Source organism: Podarcis pityusensis (genome assembly GCF_964106645.2).
Source record: "Podarcis pityusensis genome assembly, chromosome: 7".
Classification (NCBI taxonomy): domain Eukaryota; kingdom Metazoa; phylum Chordata; class Lepidosauria; order Squamata; family Lacertidae; genus Podarcis; species Podarcis pityusensis.
Genome location: NC_138031.1, coordinates 3737182 through 3764918, shown reverse-complemented (window position 1 = coordinate 3764918; position 27737 = coordinate 3737182). Strand labels below are relative to the sequence as shown.

Genomic DNA, 27737 nt, shown 5'->3' with positions numbered 1-27737 from the left:
TTCCATACATCACTACTGGGAAAACCATAGCTTGAACCATACAGACCTTTGTCGGCAAGGTGATGTCTCTGCTTAAGATGCTGTCTAGGTTTGTCATTGCTTTTCTCCCAAGAAGCAGGCGTCTTTTAATTTCGTGACTGCTGTCACCATCTGCAGTGATCATGGAGCCCAAGAAAGTAAAATCTCTCACTGCCTCCATTTCTTCCCCTTCTATTTGCCAGGAGTGCCTAAATTCGGCACTCCCTAACTCTCCTGTTCCATTCTACAACATTGTTTTGGCACCGCCTGCTGGCCAGCACCCAGTCTTGCACTGCCCTAAAACCACCCCTTCACTGCACAGTCAAAACCCCAGCCTGAAGCTTTTAAGCCCTTTGCATCAAGGTGAGCCAATGGCCAGTCCGGCCAGGTGGAACCGCTTCAGGATCCAGGGATCTTTTATGGCTTAAGGGAGATGCTCCAAGTCCAACCTTTAACTCTGGAGGTTCATCACAAGGGGGCGCTGTGGGCTCTTGGCTACAGCCTTAGCAGCTCCTGGCAAGGAGAGAGGGGATAATGGATGGGTGCTGGACCAAACTTTGGCCCAAATGAAGTTATTAGAATTCGGGAAGTTGGAGTGGGGTGAAAGTCTCCTCTCCCATGATTATAGAGATTGTGTGGGTTTTGTAAAATGGCTGTCCTTAGCTTAACATTAAATGTGATATTTAAAACAACAAAGCCTGACTGCTGATTGGACCACATTCCTGGATGGCCATGCCTCTCCCAGAAGGACACTATGTGAGACATTCTTTGGTGGGGAGAGGGACATCACTGTTGCCAGCATCCGTCTCTCTCGAGAAGCAATGGAGTGTGCCTCCAGGGGTGAACCATTGTGTTAGCAGCACTGAAGTAACCTCCCCAGGGTGCAAGCCAGGGCAGCATGTCTGGGGGTCCTGGGCTACCCAGATGACAGGACCCTCCCCCCCCTTGGCCTCAGAGCAAGATTTTTGGCACCAGCTTGGCTGTATGAGCTGTCGGAAGGAGGCGTACAAGGTGCCATCCAACTGCCTTAAGAGCTCCAATTTAGATCTGTGTAGAGTTTACTCCTGTAATAAACGAAAATCTGTCCTTATTCCCTTATGGGGGAAAAAGAGCCTTTATAGAGTCCTTTGTATGTTCTCCATCGGTCGGAGGAAAGGACAGAGGCCAACCAGAGAATACTGAGAAACAAAGCAGCTAGTAATCCTGATCTTTATTTAACTGTTGCAATGGGGTGCCCCCTTCTTCACACGCAGGAAAGGAGGAAGGCCCAGAACCAAGGTGTGTCTGCCCTTATATAGACATTTTAAATTGCCCGCCCTGGAGTCCAAGACCACCCCCGAAACATTCATACATCACAGAAAGGAGTGTTGTTGTTGTTTATTCATTTAGTCGTGTCCGACTCTTCGTGACCCCATGGATTAGAGCACGGCAGGCACTCCTGTCTTCCACTGCCTCCCGCAGTTTGGTCAAACTCATGCTGGTAGCTTCAAGAACACTGTCCCACCATCTCGTCCTCTGTCGTCCCCTTCTCCTTGTGCCCTCAGTCTGTTAGCCGCCATCCATCCTCCAACCGCCTCTAGACCCTCACACAGGACCTTCACTGGTTCCGATTTGAAAGAGAGGTAGAGCTGGGTATCATCCGCATACTGATGAACACCCAGCCCAAACCCCCTGATGATCTCTCCCAGCGGCTGCATGTAGATGTTGAAAAGCATGGGGGAGAGGACGGAACCCTGAAGCACCCTACAAGTGATGGTCCAGGGGTCTGAACACTCATCCCCCACCACCACTTTCTGAACACGGCCCAGGAGGAAGGAGCGGAACCACTGTATGACAGTGCCCCCAGCTCCCAGCCCCTCTAGATGGTTCAGAAGGATGTTATGGTTGATGGTGTCAAAAGCTGCTGAGAGATCCAGTAGAACTAGCAAACAGCTCTCACCTTTGTCCCTAGCCTGCCGGAGATCATTGACCAGTGTGACCAAGGCAGTTTCAGTCCCATGATGAGGCCTGAATCCCGACTGGAAGGGATCCAAATGGTCTGCTTCTTCCAGGCATGCCTGGAGTTGTTCAGCAACCACTCGCTCAATCACCTTCCCCAAGAATGGAAGATTTGAGACTGGGCGATAGTTGGCCATATTGGCAGCATCTAAAGATGGTTTTTTAAGAAGCGGTTTGATAACCGCCTCTTTCAGCGGGTCTGGGAAGGCTCCCTCACGGAGAGAAGCATTCACCACCCCACGAAGCCCATTGCCCAGCCCTTCCTGGCTAGCTTTTATAAGCCAGGATGGGCAAGGATCAAGGAGACAGGTGGTTGGTTTCACTCGTCCAAGCAGCCTGTCCACATCCTCGGAGGTAACAGTTTGGTATTGATCCCACACAACTTGACTAGACAGGACTCTAGCACTCTCCCGCCCCGGCCCTGAGATTATGAGAGGAGAGCAGGGACAGGAAGATTTAAGGAAGCTCCTGCCTGACGTAAAAGAAGCGGCGTGTGTGATTCAAAGGATCTCAACACTTAGTGCTCTTTGTTCGTTGCAATGCATTGTCTGGACCCCATTCCTGAGCAGATCCATGCCTGATTTTCAGGGCTGCTTTTTCTCCAAACAACCAAATCCGGCTCTTTGTTGTTGCCCATTAGAGGGCAGCATTCTTCAATGGAATGTGCATTATGATTTCCTTGGGCAAGTGGTATTATCACTTGTTTTCCTGGCTGGCCTCTCCCAGCCTAATCTGGAAATGCCAGGGACTTTCTGCATGCAAAGCAACTGCGCTGCCACAGAGCCAGAGCCCTTCCCACTTTGGTTAGGCAAGATTTGGAGCGTCAAGGCTCACAATCCCAAGGACTGGACTAGGGGGTTAGGCCCTTGGGGACCCTTCCGACTCTACAATTCTATGACTGTTTTCGCACGTCCGTTCGTGATGCTAAAATCAGCCCCGAATCTCCCTGATGTCTAATGGGTGGGGTACCACCAACGAGGAAGGCAAGAAGGAAGGCTCTTACTAGTTCCCCGTTTTTCCAATCTCAAATTCAGTTTGCCACATTCCCACACCTATTCGTGCTTTCACTTTAAAGTCCTCACCAGCATTTTAGTCCCGCTTTCTCCTAACAGGCACATTTTGGCAAGCGATTTCCCAGCAGATAATGCGTTTTGCCTGTTCTTTTCACCAACAAATGCATTTGTTCAGTAGCGGAGGAACCCTCTCTGGCACCCGGGATGGGACGCCAAGGGGCGGGGCAAACCGCCCGGTGGTTCCCGCACAACATCCGTACGGGCTGTGCCCGCGCAGCATCCCATACGGAATGCACTTGTGCAGCATCCTGTATGGAGTGCACATGCACTCCATAGCCCGTACGGTCGCCGTGCGAGAGGCAGCCCATACGGACACCTGTATGAACGGCGTGCGAGAGCAACAGCCCATACGGTTGCTGTGCAAGAAGAAGCCTGTACGGACACCCATATGAACGGTGCATAAGAGCGGCAGCCCATACGGTCGCCGTGCGAGAGGCAGCCCATACGGACGCCCGTATGTATGGCACGCGAGAGCGACAACCCGTAGGGACGCCACATGAGTGACACCCATACTGATTGCGCACGCCCTCGGCCGCTCTACAGCTAGGGGAAGGCAGGGGCCATCTTGTCACTGTTAGAATTCCTGCTCCGTGATTGCAGTCATGGGATTGTTGTCTTTCACATGATGTTGTATGTTTTGACTCCACAGAGTGGGAAGTGACGGAGACAGGATGTTTGTGCTACTGTGTTCCGTGAAGTGGGACTATTGTCCTTTGTTCTTTTTCTCTTTGCTGTCTGATGCTAGAGAGAGAGGGAGCCATGTTGCATTGCTCTGTGTGTATTTATATGTAAATAAAGTAGATTAGCCAAAATGCCGAGTTGCTGAGGTCTGTTGCGCATGATGTGCAAACTCTGCGGATCCCTAAGTGTGCCTGTGTCTGTTGGCATCAGTCGCTGTGATGTTCGGGCTGAAGAAAGCTTTTGAAGCTCCCAAACGAAAGACCAGGAGGGAAAGAAAATGCCAGTCGGGCATGTGTCTCTGCCAGGGTCCTACTTGAGTGTAGGCCAAGCTCCTAACAGTCATCCCCCCAGAGTGACACCCGGGGCAGCCCGCCCCCTCCACCCCCCACTTCGTACGCCCGTGAATTTGTTTGCACCGTTTTCTCGTAGCCTGTGCAGCGTTGCGACATTTCAAGATGTGCCCGTTTTGAAGGATAGTCCCGTTTTCGGTTCACGTGTTTGTGGTTTGGGAAGGTGCAGATGAAGGAATTTTGTATCCAAATGCAAACTGAACAAATTTCTCCCTCCCAGTGTGGAGGGAAGACATTAGTAAGGCAAAGGAACATGCTGCCAGCATAATAAGTCCACTGCAAAGCAACATTGGACCTATAAGGGTCTCGTCCCTTTGGCTCCACCCAAAAATTATTGGAGGGGACTGCCCCCCCTCCCGGTTGATGGGCCTTGCCATTCAAATGGTGTGAATGTGCTGTGTCTTGTGATCGATTTTGCAGGGTGGGGCTCACCTGCCCCCCCCCCCATTTTATTCAAGTTGGTACCCCTGCAAGGCAATGTCAAAAGAAGAGGGTGTGTGTGTGTGTGTGTGTGTGTGTGTGTGTGTTTGTGTGAATATTTGTGTCGTGTTGAGAAAAAAACAGGCCATGGGAACCTGAGTCTACACACAGATTCAGAAGAAAATGAGGACAAGGTCAGAAACAGAGAATCAGTTTTGTCTAAGCCAGCAGTGGGGTCCAAACTTTTTTCAAAGAGGGCCAGATTTGTGCCCGAGGATAAAAGCTTTTTGGGAAATGATCTATAATGAAATTAAGAAGGTTCTTAAATGGACCTTCCCTAAAAAACCTGAGGCTTTTCTCCTGGGCATCGTCGGCCAATTGGTGAGAAGGAAGGACAGGACGTTTTTTATGTATGCGACCACAGCAGCAAGGATTCTTCTAGCAAAGTATTGGAAGACACAACAACTACCCACACTGGAAGAATGGCAGACGAAGGTGATCGACTACATGGGACTGGCGGAGTTGACTGGCAGAATCCGTGACCAGGGGAAAGAGACAGTGGAAGAAGACTGGAAGAAATTCAAAGTTTATCTTAGAACTTGTTGTAAAATTCAGGAATGTTAAAATGTCAAGGGGTTGGGAAACAGAGAATTGCAGCTGTAATTAATAATATTAGAAGAATTTAAAAGAAATTGAATTGAATAATTAGTTGACTGAGGAGTTGCTGAACAAATATAAAACAAGGATGCAGAAAAGGGGAGGTATGGGGAAGTCCGGAAAGTAAGGTTTATGAAAAAATGGTTATGAAATTATACATGTTTATATGTTTGTATGTCTGTGTATTGTGTATTGTTTGTTTTTTTATTTTGTGTTTGGAAAATTAATAAAAATTTATTTAAAAAAACAAAAAAAAAAAACAAAGAGGGCCAGATTTGATGAAGTGAAGGGCCGTGAGGGCCAAAGGTGTTTTTTTTAGGATTTTATCCCCGGAAATAAACTGCCACAGGGGCTGGATTAAGCCCCCGAAACAGACTTTGGACACAAGAAGTCTCAAAGAGTCACTCAACCCATTACACAGAAACAGGGTGGTTGTATTTTGGACTGGGCCACTTCAAAATGCAGTAGGGGAGGTCGTATTTTTTAATTCCCCCCCCCATAAAAAGGTCCCCCCCCTTTGTTGTAAACCTTAGCGGCACGCAGAGAGGTTTTTATTTTTCCGCATCGGCAAGCGTTACAGAAAATGGCGGCCCCCCGCCTCCATCACGTACAAAATCGCAATAGCATCCCGTATCATGTTTGTAGCATAGCTCTCAGCGAAGCCAGAATCAGGCCTTGTAAAAAAAAGACGTGGAGATTAGTGCTTCCCATGAGCTTCCAAAAAGACATTTGGCGATCTCTACCACCCCCACCCCCATCACAGCCCCGTCCGGAAGATACAGGCAAAGCTGGCGAGTATCGCCATGATCATGAGAGCATAGCTGGTTTTCACGCTGCTGGGAGCACTGCTGTTGCAGTAATCGGAAACGCAGCATTGGGTCTCGATGCCCCTTTGGCCACCCTTGATCTCAAAGTTGCTTGGGCAGACGTCTGCACACCACTTGCTGACGGAAAACTCACTGCCTACAAAACAAGAGGATTTAAGGGAGGGAGAATGAGAAATTGCTGTGGGGTTCAGTGGCAACAGTCAGCCCTGTTTGGAGATGAATTTCACTGACTTAGAACAGCACAATCCTATCCACGGGCACTTTCTTATGTAGCAATAAAACCGCCCGGAGTGGCTGGGGAAACCCAGCCAGATGGGCGGGGTACAAATAAATTATTATTATTATTATTATTATTATTATTATTATCATCATCATCATCATCATCATCATTATCATTATTAAAAACCCCACTTTTGTCTTATATAAATGTTTATTAGTAGCAAACCAGTTTGATACGCAGTTATTAAAAGAGGAATGGATATAAATGATGTTAGTTATATTAATTTTGTTGTTTCTTATATTGTGGTTGTTTGTTTGACTTCTCTATTATTTGTTTGTTTGTTTGATTGATTGATTGTATGTTTGTTTGTTTGTTTGTTTGTCTGTCTGTCTGTCTGTCTGTCTGTCTTCCCATAAATGTATTTATTTTAAATCAATAAAGATATACTTTTTAAAAATTAAAATAAATTAAAATAAATAAATAGAAGAGGAATGGGATAAAGAATTGGGGATCTCAATCTCGACTAAATAATGGGAAACTGTTAAGTTCTATAACAAGGGTTCTCTGCACCTCAAATTAAGACCCATATAACACAAAATAATATTTAGAATTTACTGGACTTCAGTATGCTTTTATATGAAAGGGTTATCTAAGACATCTAGCTGCTGGAGATGTCTCAGGAATAATTCTTCTCTAAAACATATGTTTGTACAAGGTCTCATATTGATAAATTTTTGGCAGAAGGTAATAGAGACAATCAACACGACTTTACAGAATAATCTTAAATTTGCAGAGTAAATTATCCTTTGGAATGGTTATCTAACAAATAAACACTATGAATGGACCGTGGCCTTAAAAAAGGTAAAAGGACCCCTGACCATTAGGTCCAGTCGTGGCCGACTCTGGGGTTGCGGCGCTCATCTCGCTTCCGGGTCATATGGCCAGCATGACTAAGCCGCTTCTGACGAAACCAGAGCAGCGCACAGAAACACTGTTTACCTTCCCGCTGGAGTGGTACCTATTTATCTACTTGCACTTTGACGTGCTTTCGAACTGCTAGGTTGGCAGGAGCAGGGACCGAGCAACGGGAGCTCACCCCGTCGTGGGGATTCGAACCGCCGACCTTCTGATCGGTAAGTCCTAGGCTCTGTGGTTTAACCCACAGCGCCACCCGTGGCCTTACTACGGCACAAAGACAGGTTTCGATGAACTGGAAAAATAAAAATGAGGCTTCACGATTGGACTGAATATATGTACAAACTCGCTACACACAAACAAGTTGCATACAAACCTAGGCTTGCCATGGGCAAATTTAATTTGGTATTCATTAAAATACCGTAATAGGTTTAGGTCTAGTAAATGACAATAGCATTTTTTTGTAATGTATACAGGTTCCCACCTCTCATTCTGTTTTGTTTTCTACATGGGTGCGATTTCTTTTTTTCCTGCTTCTTCCTTTGTGTCTTATCTTACTCTGTGCACTTATGATTATGTACTTTTTATCTTTCAATAAAGGAGATATATTTTTTAAAAATCCTATCCATAGGTACTTCCACAACACTACTATGTTCAGGTGGGATTCAGTCACATGCCAGCAAATTCAGGTTGAGCAATCGTAAATGGTTGGGAGGTTTTCCTTTCCCAAAAGACTGGGCTTTTTGCTGGAATTTGATGAATAGAATGTGCTGGAATGTGCTTGGTAGCACGTGCTTCAATGCAAACAAATCAGTGCAAATGCTCATTAAATGGCCAACGTCATCTAATCTCCCCACAAACGAACCAAAACGAAATCTCCTGGAATAGCCCATCCCATCCGACCTTTCCGCAAACAAATAAGACTAAAGGGTCATTAAAAAGTCAACGTTGTCTTTCTCACTATGCAAAACTGACAATTTAATTGATCAGTATACTATACCACTATACCAGCTGCACTGGCTCCCGGTGGGGTACAGGATCAGGTTTAAGGTGCTGGTTTTAACCTTTAAAGCCCTATACGGCTTAGGACCCTCATACCTATGGGACCGCCTCTCCTGGTATGTCCCACGGAGGACCTTACGGTCTTCAAATACAAACATCTTGGAGATCCCGAGCCACAGGGAGGTTAGGCTGGCCTCAACCAGAGCCAGGGCTTTTTTGGTCGTGGCCCCGATCTGGTGGAACGCTCTGTCACAAGAGACTATGGCCCTGCGGGACTTGACATCTTTCCGCAGGACCTGCAAGACAGAGCTGTTCCTCCAGGCCTTTGGCCAAGGCACAGCCTGACCCCCTCCTTTGGCAATCTTCACAGAACTTTAGCCTAATGGTTGCCATCATTCTGAGTTGAATTAATTTTACAATGGAATGATTTTAGAATGTTGTACTATTTTATTGTTGTTAGCCACCCTGAGCCCGGCTTCGGCTGGGGAGGGCGGGATATAAATAAAAATTATTATTATTATTATTATTATTATTATTATTATTATCAAATCTTCAGTTCCAGCCAGCCAGGCCGATGGAGTACAGCTCCTTTTTCTCTCTGCCTTCCTGCAAACAGATCATGAAACTTACCAGGACCTTCGTGGGCCAATGACACGCAATATCTGTTCATATCCGAACACCTGTTCTTGGTGCATTCCTCGTGGGATTTCGCTTTTTCACACGTGTAACAGTGCAAGGACGAAACTGCAAAAAAAAGAGGTGGAGAAGTTGGAGGCATTAGGTTGCTATAGCTACAGGATTTCTACCGAATATTCTTTGGATGTGTGCGGGGGGGGGGCGGCACCAGGGCTGGCATCATCACTGCGGACCCCTGGGCCACTGCGAGGACCCCAACACAGTGGCAGACCCCTCTACTGACACCTGTCCCGGGACTCCCTTTATTAAAAATATTTCCTGGTCGGGGGCTCAGAGTGGCTGGGTTCAGCTGCCATTTTAATTCCAAAGAATGCTCCCAGTACCAGCTTGCTGAGGGGCATTGTGGGAAATCTAAGTGGCCGTTCCCAGCCACCCTTTGAATAGGAGAATCTGTAGTCCTTGAGATGTTGCTGCACTCCAAGTCCCATCAGTCGTGGCCAGGGATGATGGGAGTTGTAGTCTAATAATAATCCCAGGTTTAGAGATATGCTGTCCATCTCTGAAGGCTCTGTTTAGCCACATGGCTAATAGCCATTGATAGAACTCTCCCCCTGGCCATGAATTTCTCTAAGTTCCTTTTAAATCCACACTTTCATAGAATCATAGAACTGTAGGGTTCGAAGGGACACCATGAGTCATCTAGTCCAACCCCTTCTGATGCAGGAATCTCAGGTAAAGCATCCATGGCAGACGACCATTCAACCTCTGCTTAAAAAGCTCCAAGGAAGGAGAGTCAGCAACCTCCTGAGGGAGTCTCTTCCACTTACTATCAGCGAATTCTTCCTGATGTTTAGTCGGAATCTCCTTTCTTGTAACTTGAAGCCATGGGTTCGAGTCCTACCCTCCAGAGCAGGAGGAAACAAGCTTGCTCCATCTTCCATGGGACAGCCCTTGAGATATTGGAAGATGGCTATCTTATCTCCTCTCAGGCTCCCCTTTTCCAGGCTAAACATCCCCAGCTCCCTCATAAAGCATTTTTTCCAGACACTTGATCTTCTGGGTCACCCTCCTCTACACAAGTTCCCTCTTTTCAACATCCTTGTTAAATTGTGGTGCCCAGAACTGGACCTAGTATTCCAGGTGTGGTTTGACCAAGGCAGAATAGAGCAGTAGTACTGCTTCATTCTAAGGGACAGAGGTGGCGCTGTGGGTAAAACCACAGAGCCTAGGACTTGCCGATCAGAAGGTCGGCGGTTCGAATCCCCGCGACGGGGTGAGTTCCCGTTGCTCAGTTCCTGCTCCTGCCCACCTAGCAGTTTGAAAGCACGTCAAAGTGCAAGTAGATAAATAGGTATGGCGGGAAGGTGAACGGCGTTTCTGTGCACTGCTCTGGTTTGCCAGAAGCGGCTTAGTCATGCTGGCCACATGACCCGGAAGCTGTACGCCGGCTCCCTCAACCAGTAAAGTGAGATGAGCACCACAACCCCAGAGTCGGCCACGACTGGACCTAATGGTCAGGGGTCCCTTTACCTTTACTGCTTGAATCTAGACATTATAATTCTGCCGATGCCACAGAATGCTTTGTGGCAACGATTTATATAGATGCAGTTACAAATAGGAAGAAGGGGAAGCCTTTTCCTGATTTGTCCTGGATCTACCACTCATCAATTTTTCCCTCTGTGAAACAACTCTCCCTATCTCTTCGTCATCAAGCGCTTGGCTGAGCCATCCCTTCTGTTCCCTAAAGCTGTTTACCTGTGAGGCACTCGGTCTGTTTTGGGCGCCACCCTCCTTTTTAAAGTTGGGTGTTTGGCAAGTCGGAGATTATTAGGGTGATACTGGGTGCTCTTGTGATGCCAGTGGGCGTGAGGTGCCTCTTTGATGGGAAAGAACTTCAAAACAATGGGGCCCCTGAGCTTCGGGGTGCCTGAGTTATGGGAAGGGAGAGGGCAGGGTGAGGTTTAATGGTGGAGCTGACTCGCTCCAAGCCACGAGACCAGTCCATAAACTTCACTCTCACGAAGAGACGCTGAGATACAAGAACAACCAGACCTTCCACAAGCATTGCTTCATATTTCGACATGCTGTGCCATACAGGCAACCCTTTGATCCTGCCCTCAGTACAACTTTTGCAGGGGCTTCCAGAGCCAGCTGTGCCACCAGCCTGGCCCCCTCAGGATGTTTTGGACTACAATTCCCATCAGCTCCTACCAGAAAGTCCTGATGGGAGTTGTAGTCCTTCTGTCTGCTCTGGAGTATTGCTGGGTAATTTGTGTTTCCATTTTGTTGTTGTTTAGTCAACAGTGTGAACAAGTTTTAATGGAATACTGAATGGTTTGTTGTTGTTGTTGTTTAGTCGTGTCCGACTCTTCGTGACCCCATGGACCAGAGCATGCCAGGCACTCCTGTCTTCCACTGCCTCCTGCAGTTTGGTCAAACTCATGAAACAGTATAATAAGAACTGTAGGGTTCTTAAAAAATTGTTTTTTTTTAAGAACTGTAGGGTTCTTAAAAAACTGTAGGGTTCTTAAAAAATAAGAACTGTAGGGTTATTAAAAAATTGAAACCAGAAATCGGGGAACTGTTGTGCAAAGATGCATTCTTAGGTGCCTGCGTAAGCCAGACAGAATTAAGTGGTTCTCAGTAGGTGCTTAAAAATGAAAGCCAAAGGAGTCTGTTGGCAGAGTAGTCCAAAGGATTGGGTCCACAATTATGGGTTGTGTGTTGCTTAGTCGTGTCCGCCTCTTCATGACCCCATGGACCAGAGCACGCCAGGCACTCCTGTCTTCCACTGCCTCCCGCAGTTTGGTCAGACTCATACTGGTAGCTTCGAGAACACTGTCCAACCATCTCATCCTCTGCCGTCCCCTTCTCCTTGTGCCCTCCATCTTTCCCAACATCAGGGTCTTTTCCAGGGAGTCTTCTCTTCTCATGAGGTGGCCAAAGTATTGAAGCCTCAGCTTCACGATCTGTCCTTCCACTGAGCACTCAGGGCTGATTTCCTTCAGAATGGATAGGTCTGATCTTCTTGCAGTCCATGGGACTCTCAAGAGTCTCCTCCAGCACCATAATTCAAAAGCATCCATTCTTCGGTTTCCATTTAATACAGGTGTATAATGGTAGTTCTCAATAAAATCAACACACAAAAAACCCTAAGACTCCAGGTTGATGAAGGCTGTCTAAATGGATGTAGAACATCTGCAGCCCCCCAGATATTGCTGGACCACAGTTCCCACCATGCTTGGCCACTTGATCCTGGATTCTGGTATCAAGAGAGGCAGAAGTGCTCTTCTCCAACTATGACCCGAACTCATGTATATTTTCAGACACCTCAGCATTGTCCCTACCTTAAGCATCCTTCTTCTAAACTGAAGAAAAGCTCTGCAGCAGGTCTGGGGAACCTTTGGCTCTCCAGATGTTGCCAGACTAAAACTTCCATCACCCCTTGCTGTTAGAGGAGGAGAAGAAAGAGGAGCAAGGACTGCAGGGCTGGAAGGCTGGTACCCAGAGATGAGGGAGAGGTGTTCCCCCTTTGTGACCCTAGATGTCAGAGAGGGAGAAGCTGATCTTCTAGATCTCTTTTTGGACCTTCCAGTGGAGTGCAGAGCCAAATCAAGGAGGGCAGAACACTTTGCCCAGCCAGAGGGAGGAGTTGGACGGGAGGAAGTGGAGTCAGAGGGGAAGGCGATGAGGCAGGACATAGTCTTGTCACTGAGAGCCAGGCAGCGCCTTCGTAGGTAGGATGAGATCCACCCACCAGACAAGAGTGTGAATGTGTGATCGCAACAGAGGGTGACAGAGTCTGATGGGTGAGATCGCCCCACCTTGTCTGTAAACGCTTCGTGGGAAGGGTGTGCCAACAGCAGGTACCTCTTTGTAGCTTCCGTTCAGCTATGAACCTCTTGCCTTGCGGCCGCCGAGACCATATAACACCAATCTTGAAAAACCTACACTGGCTCCCAGTACATTTCTGAGCACAATTCAAAGTGTTGGTCTGACCTTTAAAGCCCTAAACAGCCTCGGACCAGGATACCTGAAGGAGTGTCTCCACCCCCATCGTTCCGCCCAGACACTGAGGTCCAGCTCTGAGGGCCTTCTGGTGGTTCCCTCCCTGCGAGAAGCCAAGTTACAGGGAACCAGGCAGAGGGCCTTTTCGGTGGTGGCACCCGCCCTGTGGAACGCCCTCCCAACAAATGTTAAAGAGGACAACAACTACTAGACTTTTAGAAGACATCTGAAGGCAGCCCTGTTTAGGGAAGCTTTTAATGTTTGATGCATTACTGTATTTTAATATGTTGTTTTAGAACAGGGGTAGCCAACCTAAGGCCCAGGGGCCGGATGCGGTCCAATCGCCTTCTCAATCCAGCCCGCAGACGGTCCGGGAATCGGCGTGTTTTTACATGAGTAGAATGTGTCTTTTTATTTAAAATGCATCTCTTGGTTATTTGTGGGGCATAGGAATTCATTCATATTATTTTTCAAAATATAGTCTGGCCCACCCCACCACATGGTCTGAGGGACAGTGGCCCAGCCCACGGCTGAAAAAGGTTGCTGACCCCTGTTTTAGAATATTTAGAAGCATAGCATACTTAGAAGAATGTTCTATTGGGAATCACCACTATTGGGCTTTAGTTAGACCCAAAGGATTTCAGACATGATTCCTGCCATTTGTAGCCATACATTGACAGCCACAGACCTGCAAACTCAACATCTGACACACCGTCACAAACAACCCAGAAGGTGTGAAAGAACACAACCTCAGCCTCAGGCTGAGCAGGTTTTCCAAGCTTTCTCTTATCAAGGGAAAGGAAATTAAGATCTGGGCACGGGGTGGGAACCTCAATTAAGAAGAACTGAGGAAATTGCCTTAGGCTGAGTTGAACCATCTGGTTCATCTTAGCTCAGCATTGCATTGACTGACAGTGACCCTCCTGGATTTCATAGAATCATAGAATCATAGAGTTGGAAGAGACCACAAGGGCCATCGAGTCCAACCCCCTGCCAAGCAGGAAACACCATCAGAGCACTCCTGACATATGGTTGTCAAGCCTCTGCTTAAAGACCTCCAAAGAAGGAGACTCCACCACACTCCTTGGCAGCAAATTCCACTGTCAAACAGCTCTAACTGTCAGGAAGTTCTTCCTAATGTTTAGGTGGAATCTTCTTTCTTGTAGTTTGGATCCATTGCTCCGTGTCTGCTTCTCTGGAGCAGCAGAAAACAAGCTTTCTCCCTCCTCTATGTGACATCCTTTTATATATTTGAACATGGCTATCATATCACCCCTTAACCTCCTCTTCTCCAGGCTAAACATGCCTAGCTCCCTTAGCCGTTCCTCATAAGGCATCGTTTCCAGGCCTTTGACCATTTTGGTTGCCCTCCTCTGGACATGTTCCAGTTTGTCAGATTTCTCCCAGCCTTACCCGGAGACACCAGGGATTGAATTGGATTGGATTAGGGATCATCTGCATGCAAAGCAGGTGCTCTATCTCCAAGCCACACCCTTTACCGGTAGAACTTTAATCTACATAGTCCAGTTTGCAAGAAAACCTTCCCAGCACTCCTCCATTTAGAAATGTGCAAGGCACAGCATCTTTCCACGCCCAGCAAAATGTCTGGAGACCGTCGTTAAAATAAGGACCGTGAAGATGACCCTGAGTTTTAAGTCACGACATTTCAAACTGTCGTTTGGGGATTTTATTTGCTTATTTGGCAAGTGATTATATTCCTTTGCGCTCTGTAAGGAAATTGCGGCTGCTACTGGTTGTTGCAAAGAGCCCTCTGTCTGCTTACCTGTGTGAAGTCTGAGCTAGCCGCAGAATAACCACTGCTCAGTGGCAATAAATAGCCAATAGCTAGCAAGTTAAAGGGACGCGGGTGGCGCTGTGGGTTAAACCACAGAGCCTAGGACTTGCCGATCGTATGGTCAGCGGTTCGAATCCCCGCGGTGGGGTGAGCTCCCGTTGTTCGGTCCCAGCTCCTGCCCACCTAGCAGTTCGAAAGCACCCCTAAGTGCAAGTAGATAAATAGGTACCGCTTTATAGCGGGAAGGTAAACGGCGTTTCCGTGTGCTGCGCTGGTGCTGGCTCGCCAGAGCAGCTTCGTCACGCTGGCCACGTGACCCGGAAGTGTCTTCGGACAGCGCTGGCTCCCGGCCTCTTAAGCGGGATGAGCACGCAACCCCAGAGTCGGACACGACTGGCCCGTACGGGCAGGGGTACCTTTACCTTTTACTTAGCAAGTTAAAAGCCCCAAGTCCAGTGAAAGACGCTTAGATAGCAGGGCTGCCTGCCTGGGAATAGAAAAAGCTGGACGAGGTTGAACATGGACCACTGCCACTCACTAAAAGGCAGGTGCTTTAAGAGCCTGTGTAACGGGGTTTGTCAACAGATTTAGGTACCGTATTTTTTGCTCTATAAGACTCACTTTCCCCCTCCTAAAATGTAAGGGGAAATGTGTGTGTGTCTTATGGAGTGAATGCAGGCTGCGCAGCTATCACAGAAGCCAGAACAGCAAGAGGGATTGCTGCTTTCGCTGCGCAGCGATCCCTCTTGCTCTTCTGGCTTCTGAGATCCAGAATATTTTTTTTCTTGTTTTCCTCCTCCAAAAACTAGGTGTGTCTTGTGGTCTGGTGTGTCTTATAGAGCGAAAAATACGGTGGATTGCTTCATCTTCAGTTAGAGATGTTAGGTTTCAGCCAGCAGCTCCCAAGCAGAACAGTTGCACTTAAGGATGGACAAGCCTATCAAATCTGATCTTTGCATTCTTAAATTCAGCTTTCCACATTTCTGCAGCTATTTGCAAAATAGCAATATTGAGAATAATTCTCATGAAAATCCATCGGCATTTTAGTGCTAATTTATTCCAATAAACACACTTTTTGCCCCAGTATATGGGAACCTATAATATCATTTATAATATAATTTGTTAATTGTGTTGTATTTACCGGTACATACAGCAAAGGGAAGCCTAGAGCAATTAGATATATTTCAATTTAGGTAATCTATGTAATAGGCTTATGTTAGAAAATGAATATGGATTTTGAATCTGATGTTTGCAATTTTTTTTGGTTTTGAAATAAATAAAACAAAAACAAACAAACAAAATAAAAAATAAACACACATTTTGCCCCCGTTTACACAGTTTTGCAATCAATTCCCCCAGTATGAAGCATTTTTGCACTTTATTTCCACAAATGTATGCATTTTGATGCACACGAATGCTGACACTCGTTGGCTGGGGAACTGCACCCTGCAAAAATCAGAGAAGTGCAAATTGCAATGGATAATCTGTGCTTTGGTCCATGCATTGGTCCTAGAAGTGCAAATGAGTGGCTTCTCTTAAAATGCAAACATAGTCAATTTCTTCCCTACCTGCAAAGAGCTGAGGATTTAAAGCAGCTCCAAAACCTGTTTTCAGCAGTGGGCATTCTCTCTCTCCATTGCAGCACCTCAACAACAAAGGGTGCACTCCATGCCTATAACTATTCAAATATGTTTCCCAGGCCCCTTCTCAAAATCTCCCCACCTCTCCTTGGGTTAACCCCAGTGAAACTCACCTTGCTCCAGGCATAGGGCTGCAACCACCAAGAGTACGGCAGTGAAAGTCTTCATCCTGGCAAGGTCTTAACCAGCTGGAAAGGAACAGCTGGCAGTTCTGACATTATATGATGCTTATTTAGGGCGGTGCCATCAGAGGGAGAAGGATCTGATTGCTCACAGGTTTTTTTTTTGCTGGAAATTCCCGCTGTGCTTGTTGCACTTGTGTAGCCTTCTCTTAAAACTCCCCCCCCCCCACTCCTTTATTTTTTCTTGACCCGGGATGTGAACCTTTTGCCACATGGCAGTCTGTTTTTCTTGGCTTTAGATGCAGGTTTTTTAAAATAGGACACAGCGTGGCCTGTTGGATTCCATCTGTTGCAAAGTGACACGGATTTTCAGAAGGAATCTGGCTCAGTTTGAGGGGCTCTTTGAAACAGCAAAGGGGGACGCGGGTGGCGCTGTGGGTTAAACCACTGAGCCTGGGACTTGCTGATCAGAAGGTCGACGGTTCGAATCCCCGCGACGGAGTGAGCTCCAATTGCTCTGTCCCTGCTCCTGCCCACCTAGCGGTTCGAAAGCACGTCAAAGTGCAAGTAGATAAATAGGTACCGCTCCGGCGGGAAGGTAAACGACGTTTCCGTGCGCAGCTCTTATTCGCCAGAAGCGGCTTAGTCCTGCTAGCCACATGACCCTGAAGCTGTACGCCGGCTCCCTTGGCCAGTAAAGTGAGATGAACGCCGCAACCCCAGAGTCGGCTACGACTGGACCTAATGGTCAGGGGTTACTTTACCTTTACCTTGAAACAGCAAAAGGTAACAAGGAGGTTTCCTGCTTAGCCAGAGGCCATGTATGCCTTCCCAGGGCTTTATTAAGATGCGTCCGGGCAGAACGATGGGGGTGGAGACGCTCCTTCAGGTATACTGGACCGAGGCCATTTAGGGCTTTAAAGGTCAGCACCAACACTGTGAATTGTGCTCGGAAACGTACTGGGAGCCAGTGTAGGTCTTTCAAGACCGGTGTTACATGGTCTCGGCAGAAATGGAAATATGGAAATGCCAATGGGATCACTAAAATGAAATCCAGCCTTAAATTTAACCCTGAATTCCAGGTAGCAACCCAAGATGACGTCACATAGATTGTCAGCCAGATAGCTAAAGTTTTTTGAGACTGCAATCCTACATGTCCTTATCTCAAAATATGCTCCATTGAACTCAATGGGACTTTCTTCTGGGTATAGGATTCTGTTGTTAGTTTATTAACAACCAATGAAGATATCTACTTAAAAATCCCAGAATAAAGAGGCAGGATAAAGTACCTTCCAGCTTAATTAATAAATTAAAAGTTTTAACAAATAAAAGTTTCTAATATCTTAATATTTCTTCTTCGGCAGCTTTAGAGGTATTCCTGTTGTAAGCTAACCCCAGAATGGCCAGGATGAATAAACAAGTTCAAGTCCCATCAGTAACACAGAAGATTCAGATTTAAAGCGACAGAGGTCTCCTCCGGTCGATCAGTTCGTTGAGCATTCCACCAGATTTTGCTTGCGCAAAATTTATACGATGATTAGTCTATGCCCAGTCTTTATTGAGCATTTGTTCTGATTTGCTTGTGGGGAGGTTATATGACAATGAGCGTTCAGGCTGCATTCCTCTTCCTACTAGTCACTAGTTCATCCCACACCTTGAAGTGCGCCTCCTCCATCAGCACCAGCACAGGTATGTTCAACTTCTGAGCCCCTCCGAGCCAGAGGCAGAAAGCCCTGCCAGCAGCCAAACAAAGCCTCAAGCGGTGGTTCCCACAGCGCAGCAACCGGGCAAAGGGGATGCAGCAAGGGAAACCACCGTCACCTCTCCGCTGGGAAGCGCTGATCAAAGGCGAGTCCCCAAACAACGCGGCCGATTTGATTGGCACAAGGCATGCAAGCTCCACCCCCCAGTCGTTCTTAGACTCCTTATTGGGTGCGCAATGCAGCCAAGCAACACAGTTGGAGCCTCCCTCCTCCCTGGCCGGCAGGGAGGGAGGGAGAGGAGCTGCTTCCTTTGAAACCCGGGAAATTTAAGGGACATCATCAATAAGGGACAGCAGCAGGACACAGCGCTGGGATAAGGGACTTTCCTGCCAAATAAGGGACGGTTGACAGCTATGGGGTATGATGATGGACACATCGTTGCTCACCCATCTTTCGGAAGGTTTTCAGGATTCTGGGAATGAAGAAGAAGAAGAAGAAGAAGAAGAAGAAGAAGAAGAAGAAGAAGGGGAGTTTGGATTTGATATCCCGCTTTATCACTACCCTTAAGGAGTCTCAAAACGCCTCACATTCTCCTTTCCCTTCCTCCCCCACAACAAACACTCTGTGAGGTGAGTGGCGCTGAGAGACTTCAGAGAAGTGTGACTAGCCCAAGGTCCCCCAGCAGCTGCATGTGGAGGAGCAGGGAGGCGAACCCGGTTCACCAGATTACGAGTCTACCGCTCTGAACCACTACACCACACGGGCCTGAGCAAAGCAGCCATGTGCAATGCACAGGTTCTAGCATTCAGGGGAGCAGACTTAGAATCACAGTCGTAAAGTTGGAAGGGACCCAATGGTCATTTAGTTCAACCCCGTGCAATGAAGTAATGACAGCTAAAGAATCCCCGACAGGTGGCCATCCAACCCCTGTTCAAAAAGGAAGGTGCTGGGCCCGGGGGCTAACCCAAGCCACGCGATCCAGATCCGGTCCCAAATCCAAGGATTCCGCGAGGAGTCAGTCCAACAGGGCCAAGGCAGGACATGAGGCAGGAAACCAGGCAAGGTCAGGCACAAGGTCTCAGGCAGGTTCCAGCAAGCAGCAGTGTTGCTCCCGCAACCTGGGGCGGGGTCCTGCAGCCTTTTATCTTTGTCGGGGTAGCGGCTGGACCTGATCCCCCGGCCACTCAACTCCCTGTCTCGCCCGAAGGCGAGCACTCCTCCTGCGAGTACTCAGGTCTCTCCTTCTCTCAGACCTTAGTCTCTGCAGCTCAGGAGACGTCAGTGGGTTAATAGACCCAGGGGCCGCCTCAGCCTTCCTTGACCCAACTGGTAGTGGAGCAGCTGTAAGTGATGGCCCAGCTGAAGGCAACGAGGTAATCCCCGCATCTGGAGCCAGGGCAGGCTCAGGCCCCTGACTCGGCCCAGCTGGTGCTTGTTGCAGGGGAACCTGTGCAGACTGGGGCTCTTCACAATCAGGCCCCAGACTTAGAATCATAGAATCATAGAATCATAGAGTTGGAAGAGACCACAAGGGCCATCGAGTCCAACCCCCTGCCAAGCAGGAAACACCATCAGAGCACTCCTGACATATGGTTGTCAAGCCTCTTGGTCCAGATGCCACCTGAGGCAAAGGATCCAGTGCAGACTGAGACTCCTCCGGCTCCAAGCCCGAATCCCAGGCCATCACACACCACCTTCTAGCTTTTGCTATCAAGAAGTCCTTCCTAATGTTTGGGAAATATTTAAACTAAAATGCTGATAGGTGCTCATGAGGGCTTGTGGAGAACTGAGCTTAAGATTGGAAAAATGAGAACAGAGAGAACTGAAACGGACCAATCCATCCATCCCTAATCTTACCACAAGCGAACCTCCCTTGGTGGGAACAATGCAAAGGGCGTTTTCAGTGGGAACCACCAGACTGTGGAACTCTCTGCCCTGAGAGAGTCACCTCGCACTGTCCCTTATGATTTCATGCTGTTTGGTTAAAAGAGACCAACTCTGCGCTACAAAGATGTCAGCAAAAGTGACCTGAAGGCTGGCAACGTCAACCCCACGGTGTGGGAATCCCTTGCAGATGACCGCAGTGCCTGGAGACCGACAGGTTGTATATCCACAGCAGTGACCAGAGAAGGAATGATCTCTGGGAGGAGTGCAGACATCCTGTCTACAGTGCAACCGGACGCCTTCATCTGCCCTGGCTGCAACAAAGCATGTCTCTCCCCTATCAGTCTCTACAGCCACAGCAGGCGCTGAGTTCACCCCTGAATGCACATCTCTCCATTGTCTCCCAAGACAGACGGATGCCAACAAAATGGGACCTAAGTAACCATAGGTCCTTTGGCTGGCTTGAGACGATATGAGATTGGGGGGGGCAACTCCCATCTCTTGCGGGGGTGCAATTAGTTCCAGCACCGTCCGTTAAGAGTTTGGGTGTAATCTTCGACACCTCCCTTTCCATGGAGGCGCAGATTGCAGCTATAAGAAAGGCAGCATTTTTTAATCTCCACCAAGCTAAGCAGTTGTCTCCTTACCTCTCTCGCCCTGACCTAGCCACTGTGATCCACGCAACGGTCACCTCCAGACTGGATTATTGTAACTCGTTCTATGTGGGGCTGCCCTTGAGACTGACCCAGAAACTCCAGTGGGTGCACAATGCCGCGGCGAGACTCCTTACGGGGTCTTCCCTGCGAGATCACATTCATCCGGTACTATACCAGCTGCACTGGCTCCTGGTGGAGTACAGGATCAGGTTTAAGGTGCTGGTTTTAACCTTTAAAGCCCTATACGGCCTAGGACCCTTGTACCTACGGGACCGCCTCTCCTGGTATGTCCCACAGAGGACCTTACGGTCTTCAAACAAAAACATCTTGGAGGTCCTGGGCCACAGGGAGGTTAGGCTGGCCTCAACCAGAGCCAGGGCTTTTTTGGCCATGGCCCCGATCTGGTGGAACTCTCTGTCACAAGAGACTATGGCCCTACGGGACTTGACATCTTTCCACAGGGCCTTTGGCCAGGGCACAGCCTGACCCCCTCCTTTGGCAATCCTCACAGAACTCTAGCCCAATGGTTGCCATTAATCTGAATTGAACTGATTTTATAATGAAATTATTTTAGAATGTTGTATCATTTTACTGTTGTTAGCCGCTCTGAGCTCGGCTTCGGCTGGGGAGGGCAGGATATAAATAAAAATTATTATTATTATTATTATTATTATTATTATTATTATTATCTCTGATGTCTGCATGCAGTCGACATTCAAGCATATAATCTGCCCGGTTTCTCGCAAACACACATCCTCTCTTGAGCTGGGACACCACAGAATCTACTTAATGTTATCATCGCATCCATTTGTTCAAAACATAACCATGTGCAAGCCCTTCGATACGCCAACCTCACAGGTAACAAAATGTACCCTTCACATTAGTAACTGAAAACTGGCACATGCCAACCACTTTGCAATGCTAGAAGTTGTAACATCCAAAACTCTTTGTTCAAATGGGATTTCCCCGTAGATGTATAAGCTGTAAGGAGAAACCGAGGTGCGGAGTGATTTTGAGAATTCCTGCTTCTATTAGTTATCCAGGATTTTTTACATTCTGTTTCTCTAGGCCCAGATGGTGCAATCTGTTCTCCAACAGCTGATTTATTCTTCCGCAGTAATTTCCAGCCTAACATCAGTTTTAAGCATTCAGTGACCTGCAGTTCAGCCTGAACTCCATCACCCCAAGGACTCAATTTCCAGAGAGGCCTGTAGGGGCATAATTAGCCTTTGGGCTTGAGGTGCCCCACCCCTGCCCTAATCTGCCTCTCCTGGTATGCCCCGTAGAGGACCTTAAGGTCCATGAACAACCATAGTTTAGAGGTTCCGGGCCCTAAGGAAGTCAGTTTATCCTCCACCAGGACCAGGGTCTTCTCAGTGATGGCTCCAACCTGGTGGAATGCTCTGTCCCATGAGACCAGGGCCCTGCAGGATTTAACCTCCTTCCGTTGGGCCTGTAAGACAGAGCTATTCCACCTGGCTTTCAATTTGAACTTAGCCTGATCTGTTATTCCCCTTCCTTCCCTCCCCCTCCCCTATTTATGAAGATCACCCGCTCTGGGATCCCACAGCTAATTCTCCCCTGGTCTCCTCGCTGGCCCAAATAGGACTAATTTAGCCAGCTAGCCCTGGTGATCATCTAATGTTTAATGGATGGATTTCCCCCCTAAATTGATTATTGAATCCTGAATTTATTGTTATTCACGTTTTATACTGTATTTTATGCTGTTGCATCAATTAAGTGTTTTAAATTTGTTGTTAGTCGCCCTGAGCCCGGTTTCCGAAACCGGGAAGGGCGGGGTATAAATAAAATATTATTATTATTTATTATTATTATATTATCTCCACACAATTATATGTATTTTCACATTCTTTACCCTAGTAAATCCATGTTTGTGGAGGTTACTCGGCTGGAGGACTGCACTGCAACATTCAGAGGAGGGCGAATTTTGCTTGTTGTTCAGGGGCACATGAACTGAGTTTGCCTTTCAGTGTGAACTGAGCCAACTTTCTCCCCAAGCAGAGCGTCTGCCAGCATTCCAGCCCAGTTCATGAAGAAGTCTCACCTGTTGCAAGGAAGTGGAGGGGGTGGAAATAAACAGGGGTGGCTTTGGTTGCAGGCGAGCAGGCACCGACATGCTTAGTGGATTTCAGCATCCTCATGTGGGGGCAGAGATGATGCAAATCACCTGCCAATCACCTGCCAGCAGGCTGCATGGCAGCCTCAGCATCAGAGATGGGAAGGGAGGAGTTTTTATGCTCTCGTTGGCTGGACAGAACCTGGCTGAGGTGGTCAAAATCCCTAATGCCAGCCTTGCCCAAGATATTTCAGGCTACAGTTCCCATCAGCCTGGGGCAGCGCTATGTTGGCAAAAGCTTCCACAAGTCTATGGAACATTTGCTAGGCCACAGGACAAATGCTGTATCTGCACCATACAGTTGAAGCATAATGGTACCTCTTTAAACAACCATGCTTCCGAACTTTCTTTATGTATGCAACAACAGCAGCAAGAATACTCATCGCAAAGTATTGGAAGACACAAGAGCTTCCCACACTGGAGGAATGGCAGATGAAACTGATGGACTATATGGAACTGGCGGAAATGACTGGTAGAATCCGTGACCAGGGAGAAGAGTCGATGGAGGAAGATTGGAAGAAATTCAAAGATTATCTACAGAAACACTGCAAAATTAAAGAATGTTAGAGGGATGTTGGATTGAAAATAAGTGGTTTCCAGCTGTACAGGATAAAGTTATAGATAGACTAAGATTAAAGATTAGGATTAAAGTTGTTTAAGGAAATGGAAATTTGGTACTTAAGAGGTAAAATTTTAATGTTATATTACATTAAGATTAAAGATTAGGATTAAAGAAGTCTAAGGAAATGGAAATTTGGTACTTAAGAGGTAAAATTTTGATGTTATATTACATTAAGATTAAAGATTGGGATTAAAAAAGTGGAAAAGAAATTGCTGGACAAACAATTTGGACTGGAATACAAAAGAGGGAGGTATGAGGAAGTCCAGAAAATAAGTAAATTCAAAAACAGAAATGAAAAAGTGATATTGTTTTTAACTGCTCTGTTTCTTTTTTTGCTTTTTGGTTTTTTTGTGTGTTTTTCTTCTTTTTTTGGATTATGTATTGTGTATTTGTGTTTTTTTTTCTCTATGTTTTTCTGTCTAACTTTTTATCGAAACCTTAATAAAAATCATTTATAAAAAAAAAATAAACAACCATGCTTCCAGCAAGGGAACCTGGAAGTTGCAGGGGGTTTTTTTAAGGGTGCTGAGAATTGTCAGGAGACCCCTAATCCCTTCACAGATCTACAGTTCCCTGAGTGGGGTTTAACAGCAAATCCCTCTTCCTGGGGAACTCTGGGAATTGTAGCTCTGAGAGGGGAATAGGGGATCGCCCAGTAACTCTCAGCAGAGTTGGTGAGTTTGGCTCCCACTTATAAATTCCATCTCCAACTCCTCGAAAGATTCCATCAACGGTGTCTCCAAAAAAATTTATACATCACTTGGGAAGACAGGCGAACTAATGACAGTGTACTGGAAGAAGCAAAGATCACCAGTGTTGAAGCAATGATTCTTCAACATCAACTTCATTGGACTGGTCGTGTTGAGCGGATGCCTGATGATCGTCTTCCAAAGCAACTACTCTATTGCGAACTTAAAAATGGAAAGCGTAATGCTGGTGGTCCACAAAAGAGGTTTAAAGACACTCAAAAGAGGTTTAAAGACTCTCAGAAATGGTTTGGAGAAAACAGGCAGTACAATGGTACCTCGGGTTACATACGCTTCAGGTTACAGACTCCGCTAACCCAGAAATAATACCTCGGGTTAAGAACTTTGCTTCAGAATGAGAATAGAAATCGTGCTCCAGCAACGCGGCAGCAGCAGGAGGCCCCATTAGCTAAAGTGGTGCTTCAGGTTAAGAACAGTTTCAGGTTAAGAACAGACCTCCGAAACGAATTAAGTACTTAACCTGAGGTACCACTGTAGTATAAACACCCACAACTGGGAAACACTGGCCTGCGAGTGCTCCAATTGGAGAACAGCTTTTACCAAAAGTGTCATGGGCTTTGAAGACACTCGAACTCAGGACGAAAGGGAGAAACGTGCTAAGAGGAAGGTACACTTGGCAAACCCTCACCGTGATCAACTCCCACCCGGAAACCTATGTCCCCACTGTGGACGGATGTGTGGATCCAGAATTGGCCTCCACAGTCAGTTACAGACTCACTGTTAAAACCATGTCTATGGAAGACGGTCTTACTTGGCTACGAGGGATCGCCAAAGAAGATGAAGCACACCCAGGGGGATGGAAAAATCGTGCTGATGCCGAGAGTGTGCGCAGGAGGAAAGAGCATGTGAATCCATCGTCTCTCTCTCCTTCCAGGTTTGGCAGCATCAACCTGGCCAGAGGCAATGTTGTCAGGGATTTAGAGTGTGGCTTCATTATGACACAGGGCTCTCTTTCTGTGTTCCCTCTGTCGCCAGGTGTGGCTCAGGCGCCTGAGATCCATGATTGCCTGGATGAGGGCAAATAAGGAAGAGTTTAATCCAGAAGACAGGTGTGCTTTGTTCTGCAGTTTTGAAAAGCAGACACCTCTGCAATCCTTGGCCCACCCAGGCGGCAACGTGAAGCAACTGCCTCAGGTGCTAGGGCTACAGACCCAGCCTCTCAGCAACGCATCACCACGGCTGCATACCCTCCAACATTGCTCAGGTGGAAATGTTTTATTCTTTGGTAGATTTACAAAGAGAAGATCACACGCCAATATATAAATTCTAGAAAGGAGTAAGATTAGACGTGAAATTGGCATACTAAAGATGAGGAGGTTAAAGGTAAAGGTAAAGGTACCCCTGCCCGTACGGTCCAGTCTTGACAGACTCTAGGGTTGTGCGCTCATCTCACTCTATAGGCCGGGAGCCAGCGCTGTCCGCAGACACTTCCGGGTCACGTGGCCAGTGTGACGAAGCTGCTCTGGCGAACCGGCACCAGAGCAGCACATGGAAACGCCGTTTACCTTCCCGCTATAAAGCGGTACCTATTTATCTACTTGCACTTAAGGGTGCTTTCGAACTGCTAGGTGGGCAGGAGCTGGGACCGAACGACGGGAGCTCACCCCGCCGCGGGGATTCGAACCGCCGACCATGCGATCGGCAAGTCCTAGGCACTGCGGTTTTACCCCCTTTACTCCTTGTAAAGGAGGTTAAACAACAGCAAATACCAACAGTAGAAGTATGGAGACTGAAGGTAATGGAATATGCAGAAATAGCCAAATTAACAGGGAAAATTAGACAACAGGCCGAGGAAACATTTCAAAAAGAATGGGAAAAATTTATGTCGTATATAGGAAAGATAAGATGAAATAGGGAAACCAGTAGATGATTAGATGTGAACGCTGCTTCACCTTTCTTCCCGCCCAGGGCGTCCCTACCAATGGCAGCCTCTCTTCCTCCTTGTCTGCTCTTCAGTAGTCACCACAAGCTGTCCAAGGGAGGAGGCCAGCAACAGCAGCAATGGAGAGGCCATGGGGAGCCCAGGGTATGCTCCCTCGCAGCCACAGTTGCCACCACCGTTGTCGATTGGGACAACCGCCTGCTCATTCTCCTTCCTGAGCTTGGTGGCAGAAGCACTGGTGGGGAAAATAGAGATGTTCTGGGATCACATCTGGGATGGCTTTTGTAATTCTGGGACTGTTTCTTCTCTGTTGCGCTGGCTCAAACTCTCCTCCTTTGCGCACGCCACCTTAAACCGGAACACATGTTCAAATTGCAACATAGCCTCAGAAGGGATTCTAACCATTAGATGCTAGCAACCTTGTTTTCCAGCTCCCCATTTGAAGTAATTAAATCATAGGGTTCGTTAATGACTAAGTTGTGCAACAAGGCTCTTGACGTCAGCCTACTCTGTTACTTCACCAATGTGTTGGGTGACTGGAAGTGCCCGTGATTTTCCAATTCAGAAAGTGACTGCCGCATTCGTCCTGGCGCTCTATCCAATCTTTTATCTCCTTTCTCACATTCATCAGCAGTCGTGTGGTTTTCCCCAAGGCACAAAAATCCCAGAAAATTTCTCTGCAGATTAGACATGCCCTCCAACTCAGCCAGCATCCATGAACCATTTCTGAGACTGGAGATTCGTGTGCCCCCATTAAGGAGGTAGCAATGTGCAGGTGTCAACAAAATATCTCTGACTGCAAGCTTTCCACATCAGAGGGAAGAGACATATGAAACACATGTAAGAACAACAACAACTTATTCTCTCTCGCCTTCTTTAAAACAAGGCATTGTTATCTTGTGGTTTCCAGTGCCATAAACTTCCTCTGGCTTGTTGGATTTGTGCAGCTCTTCCCATTAAGGAAGTCCCAAAGAGATGTACAAAAAAATACTATGACAAAAACAAATAAACATTATTAAAAGCAGATTTAAACAGCACAGTCACTTCACTGGCAATGCCCTATTGCATGGGTAGGCAAACTAAGGCCTGGAGGCCAGATCCGGCCCAATCACCTTCTAAATCCGGCCTGCGGACGGTCCGGGAATCAGTGTGTTTTTACATGAGTAGAATGTGTATTTTTATTTAAAATGTATCTCTGAGTTATTTGTGGGGCATAGGAATTCGTTCATTTTATTTTTCCCCCAAAATATAGTCCGGCCCCCCACAAGGTCTGAGGGACAGTGGATCGGCCCCCTGCTGAAAAAGTTTGCTGACCCCTGCCCTATTGTTTTCCTGCCTTCAGGACGAAGTGACCTCCAACAGGTGAGGGATAAAGGCCTACTTCCTCCTTCTGGAAGCATCATCAGCTCCTCGTTTCTATGGCAACGCAGCCAACTCTTTAGTCATGAAAGGGGATGCTCAACAGACCAACCCAGGTCCAGTATATTAACAGAGGGACTGGCTTCACTACTTCAGCCATTCCTTCCACTGCAGACTCCCATTTTGCAGACCCCAAATCCACAGACATCATCCAAACCAACCCTCACAATCTTTTCTCACTGTTTTACACTGCTGCTGCTGTTTCTTGTTTGATTGCATTTACAGTGGTACCTCGCAAGATGAATGCCTCGTAAGACGAAAAACTCGCTAGACGAAAGAGTTTTTCGTTTTTTGAGTTGCTTCGC

General features: G+C 47.3%; 1 protein-coding gene and 2 long non-coding RNA genes across 3 annotated transcripts in view; all 3 read right to left on the bottom strand.

The window, feature by feature from the left end:
• Positions 1-1199: 1199 nt before the first annotated feature.
• Positions 1200-27737, bottom strand: part of LOC308480976 — a 74753-nt gene continuing 48215 nt past the window's right edge. The window contains exon 2 of the long non-coding RNA XR_013988377.1: positions 1200-3018. This is a non-coding gene — a long non-coding RNA (uncharacterized lncRNA). The remainder of the gene's footprint in view (positions 3019-27737) is intronic.
• On the bottom strand, positions 5732-16511 carry LOC308480923 (lymphocyte antigen 6E-like). The gene is made up of 3 exons (XM_081012917.1): positions 16354-16511; positions 8792-8905; positions 5732-6160 (listed from the first exon to the last, which is right to left on the bottom strand). Exons 1-3 carry the CDS (start codon positions 16406-16408, stop codon positions 5955-5957), a joined length of 375 nt encoding a protein of 124 aa, XP_080869043.1. The 5' UTR covers positions 16409-16511; the 3' UTR covers positions 5732-5954.
• LOC308480968 lies at positions 18281-26982 on the bottom strand. The gene is made up of 4 exons (XR_013988369.1): positions 26051-26982; positions 24883-25138; positions 22482-22670; positions 18281-18537 (listed from the first exon to the last, which is right to left on the bottom strand). It is a non-coding gene; the product is annotated as an uncharacterized lncRNA (long non-coding RNA).

Coding starts and splice junctions, on each gene's coding strand:
- LOC308480923 (XM_081012917.1), bottom strand. CDS start 16,408: ATGAAGACTTTCACTGCCGTACTCTTGGTGGTTGCAGCCCTATGCCTG. Junction 8,906..16,353: donor AGCCCTATGCCTGGAGCAAG/GTGAGTTTCACT, acceptor TTTTTTTTGCAG/TTTCGTCCTTGCACTGTTAC. Junction 6,161..8,791: donor ATTGGCCCACGAAGGTCCTG/GTAAGTTTCATG, acceptor CTTGTTTTGTAG/GCAGTGAGTTTTCCGTCAGC.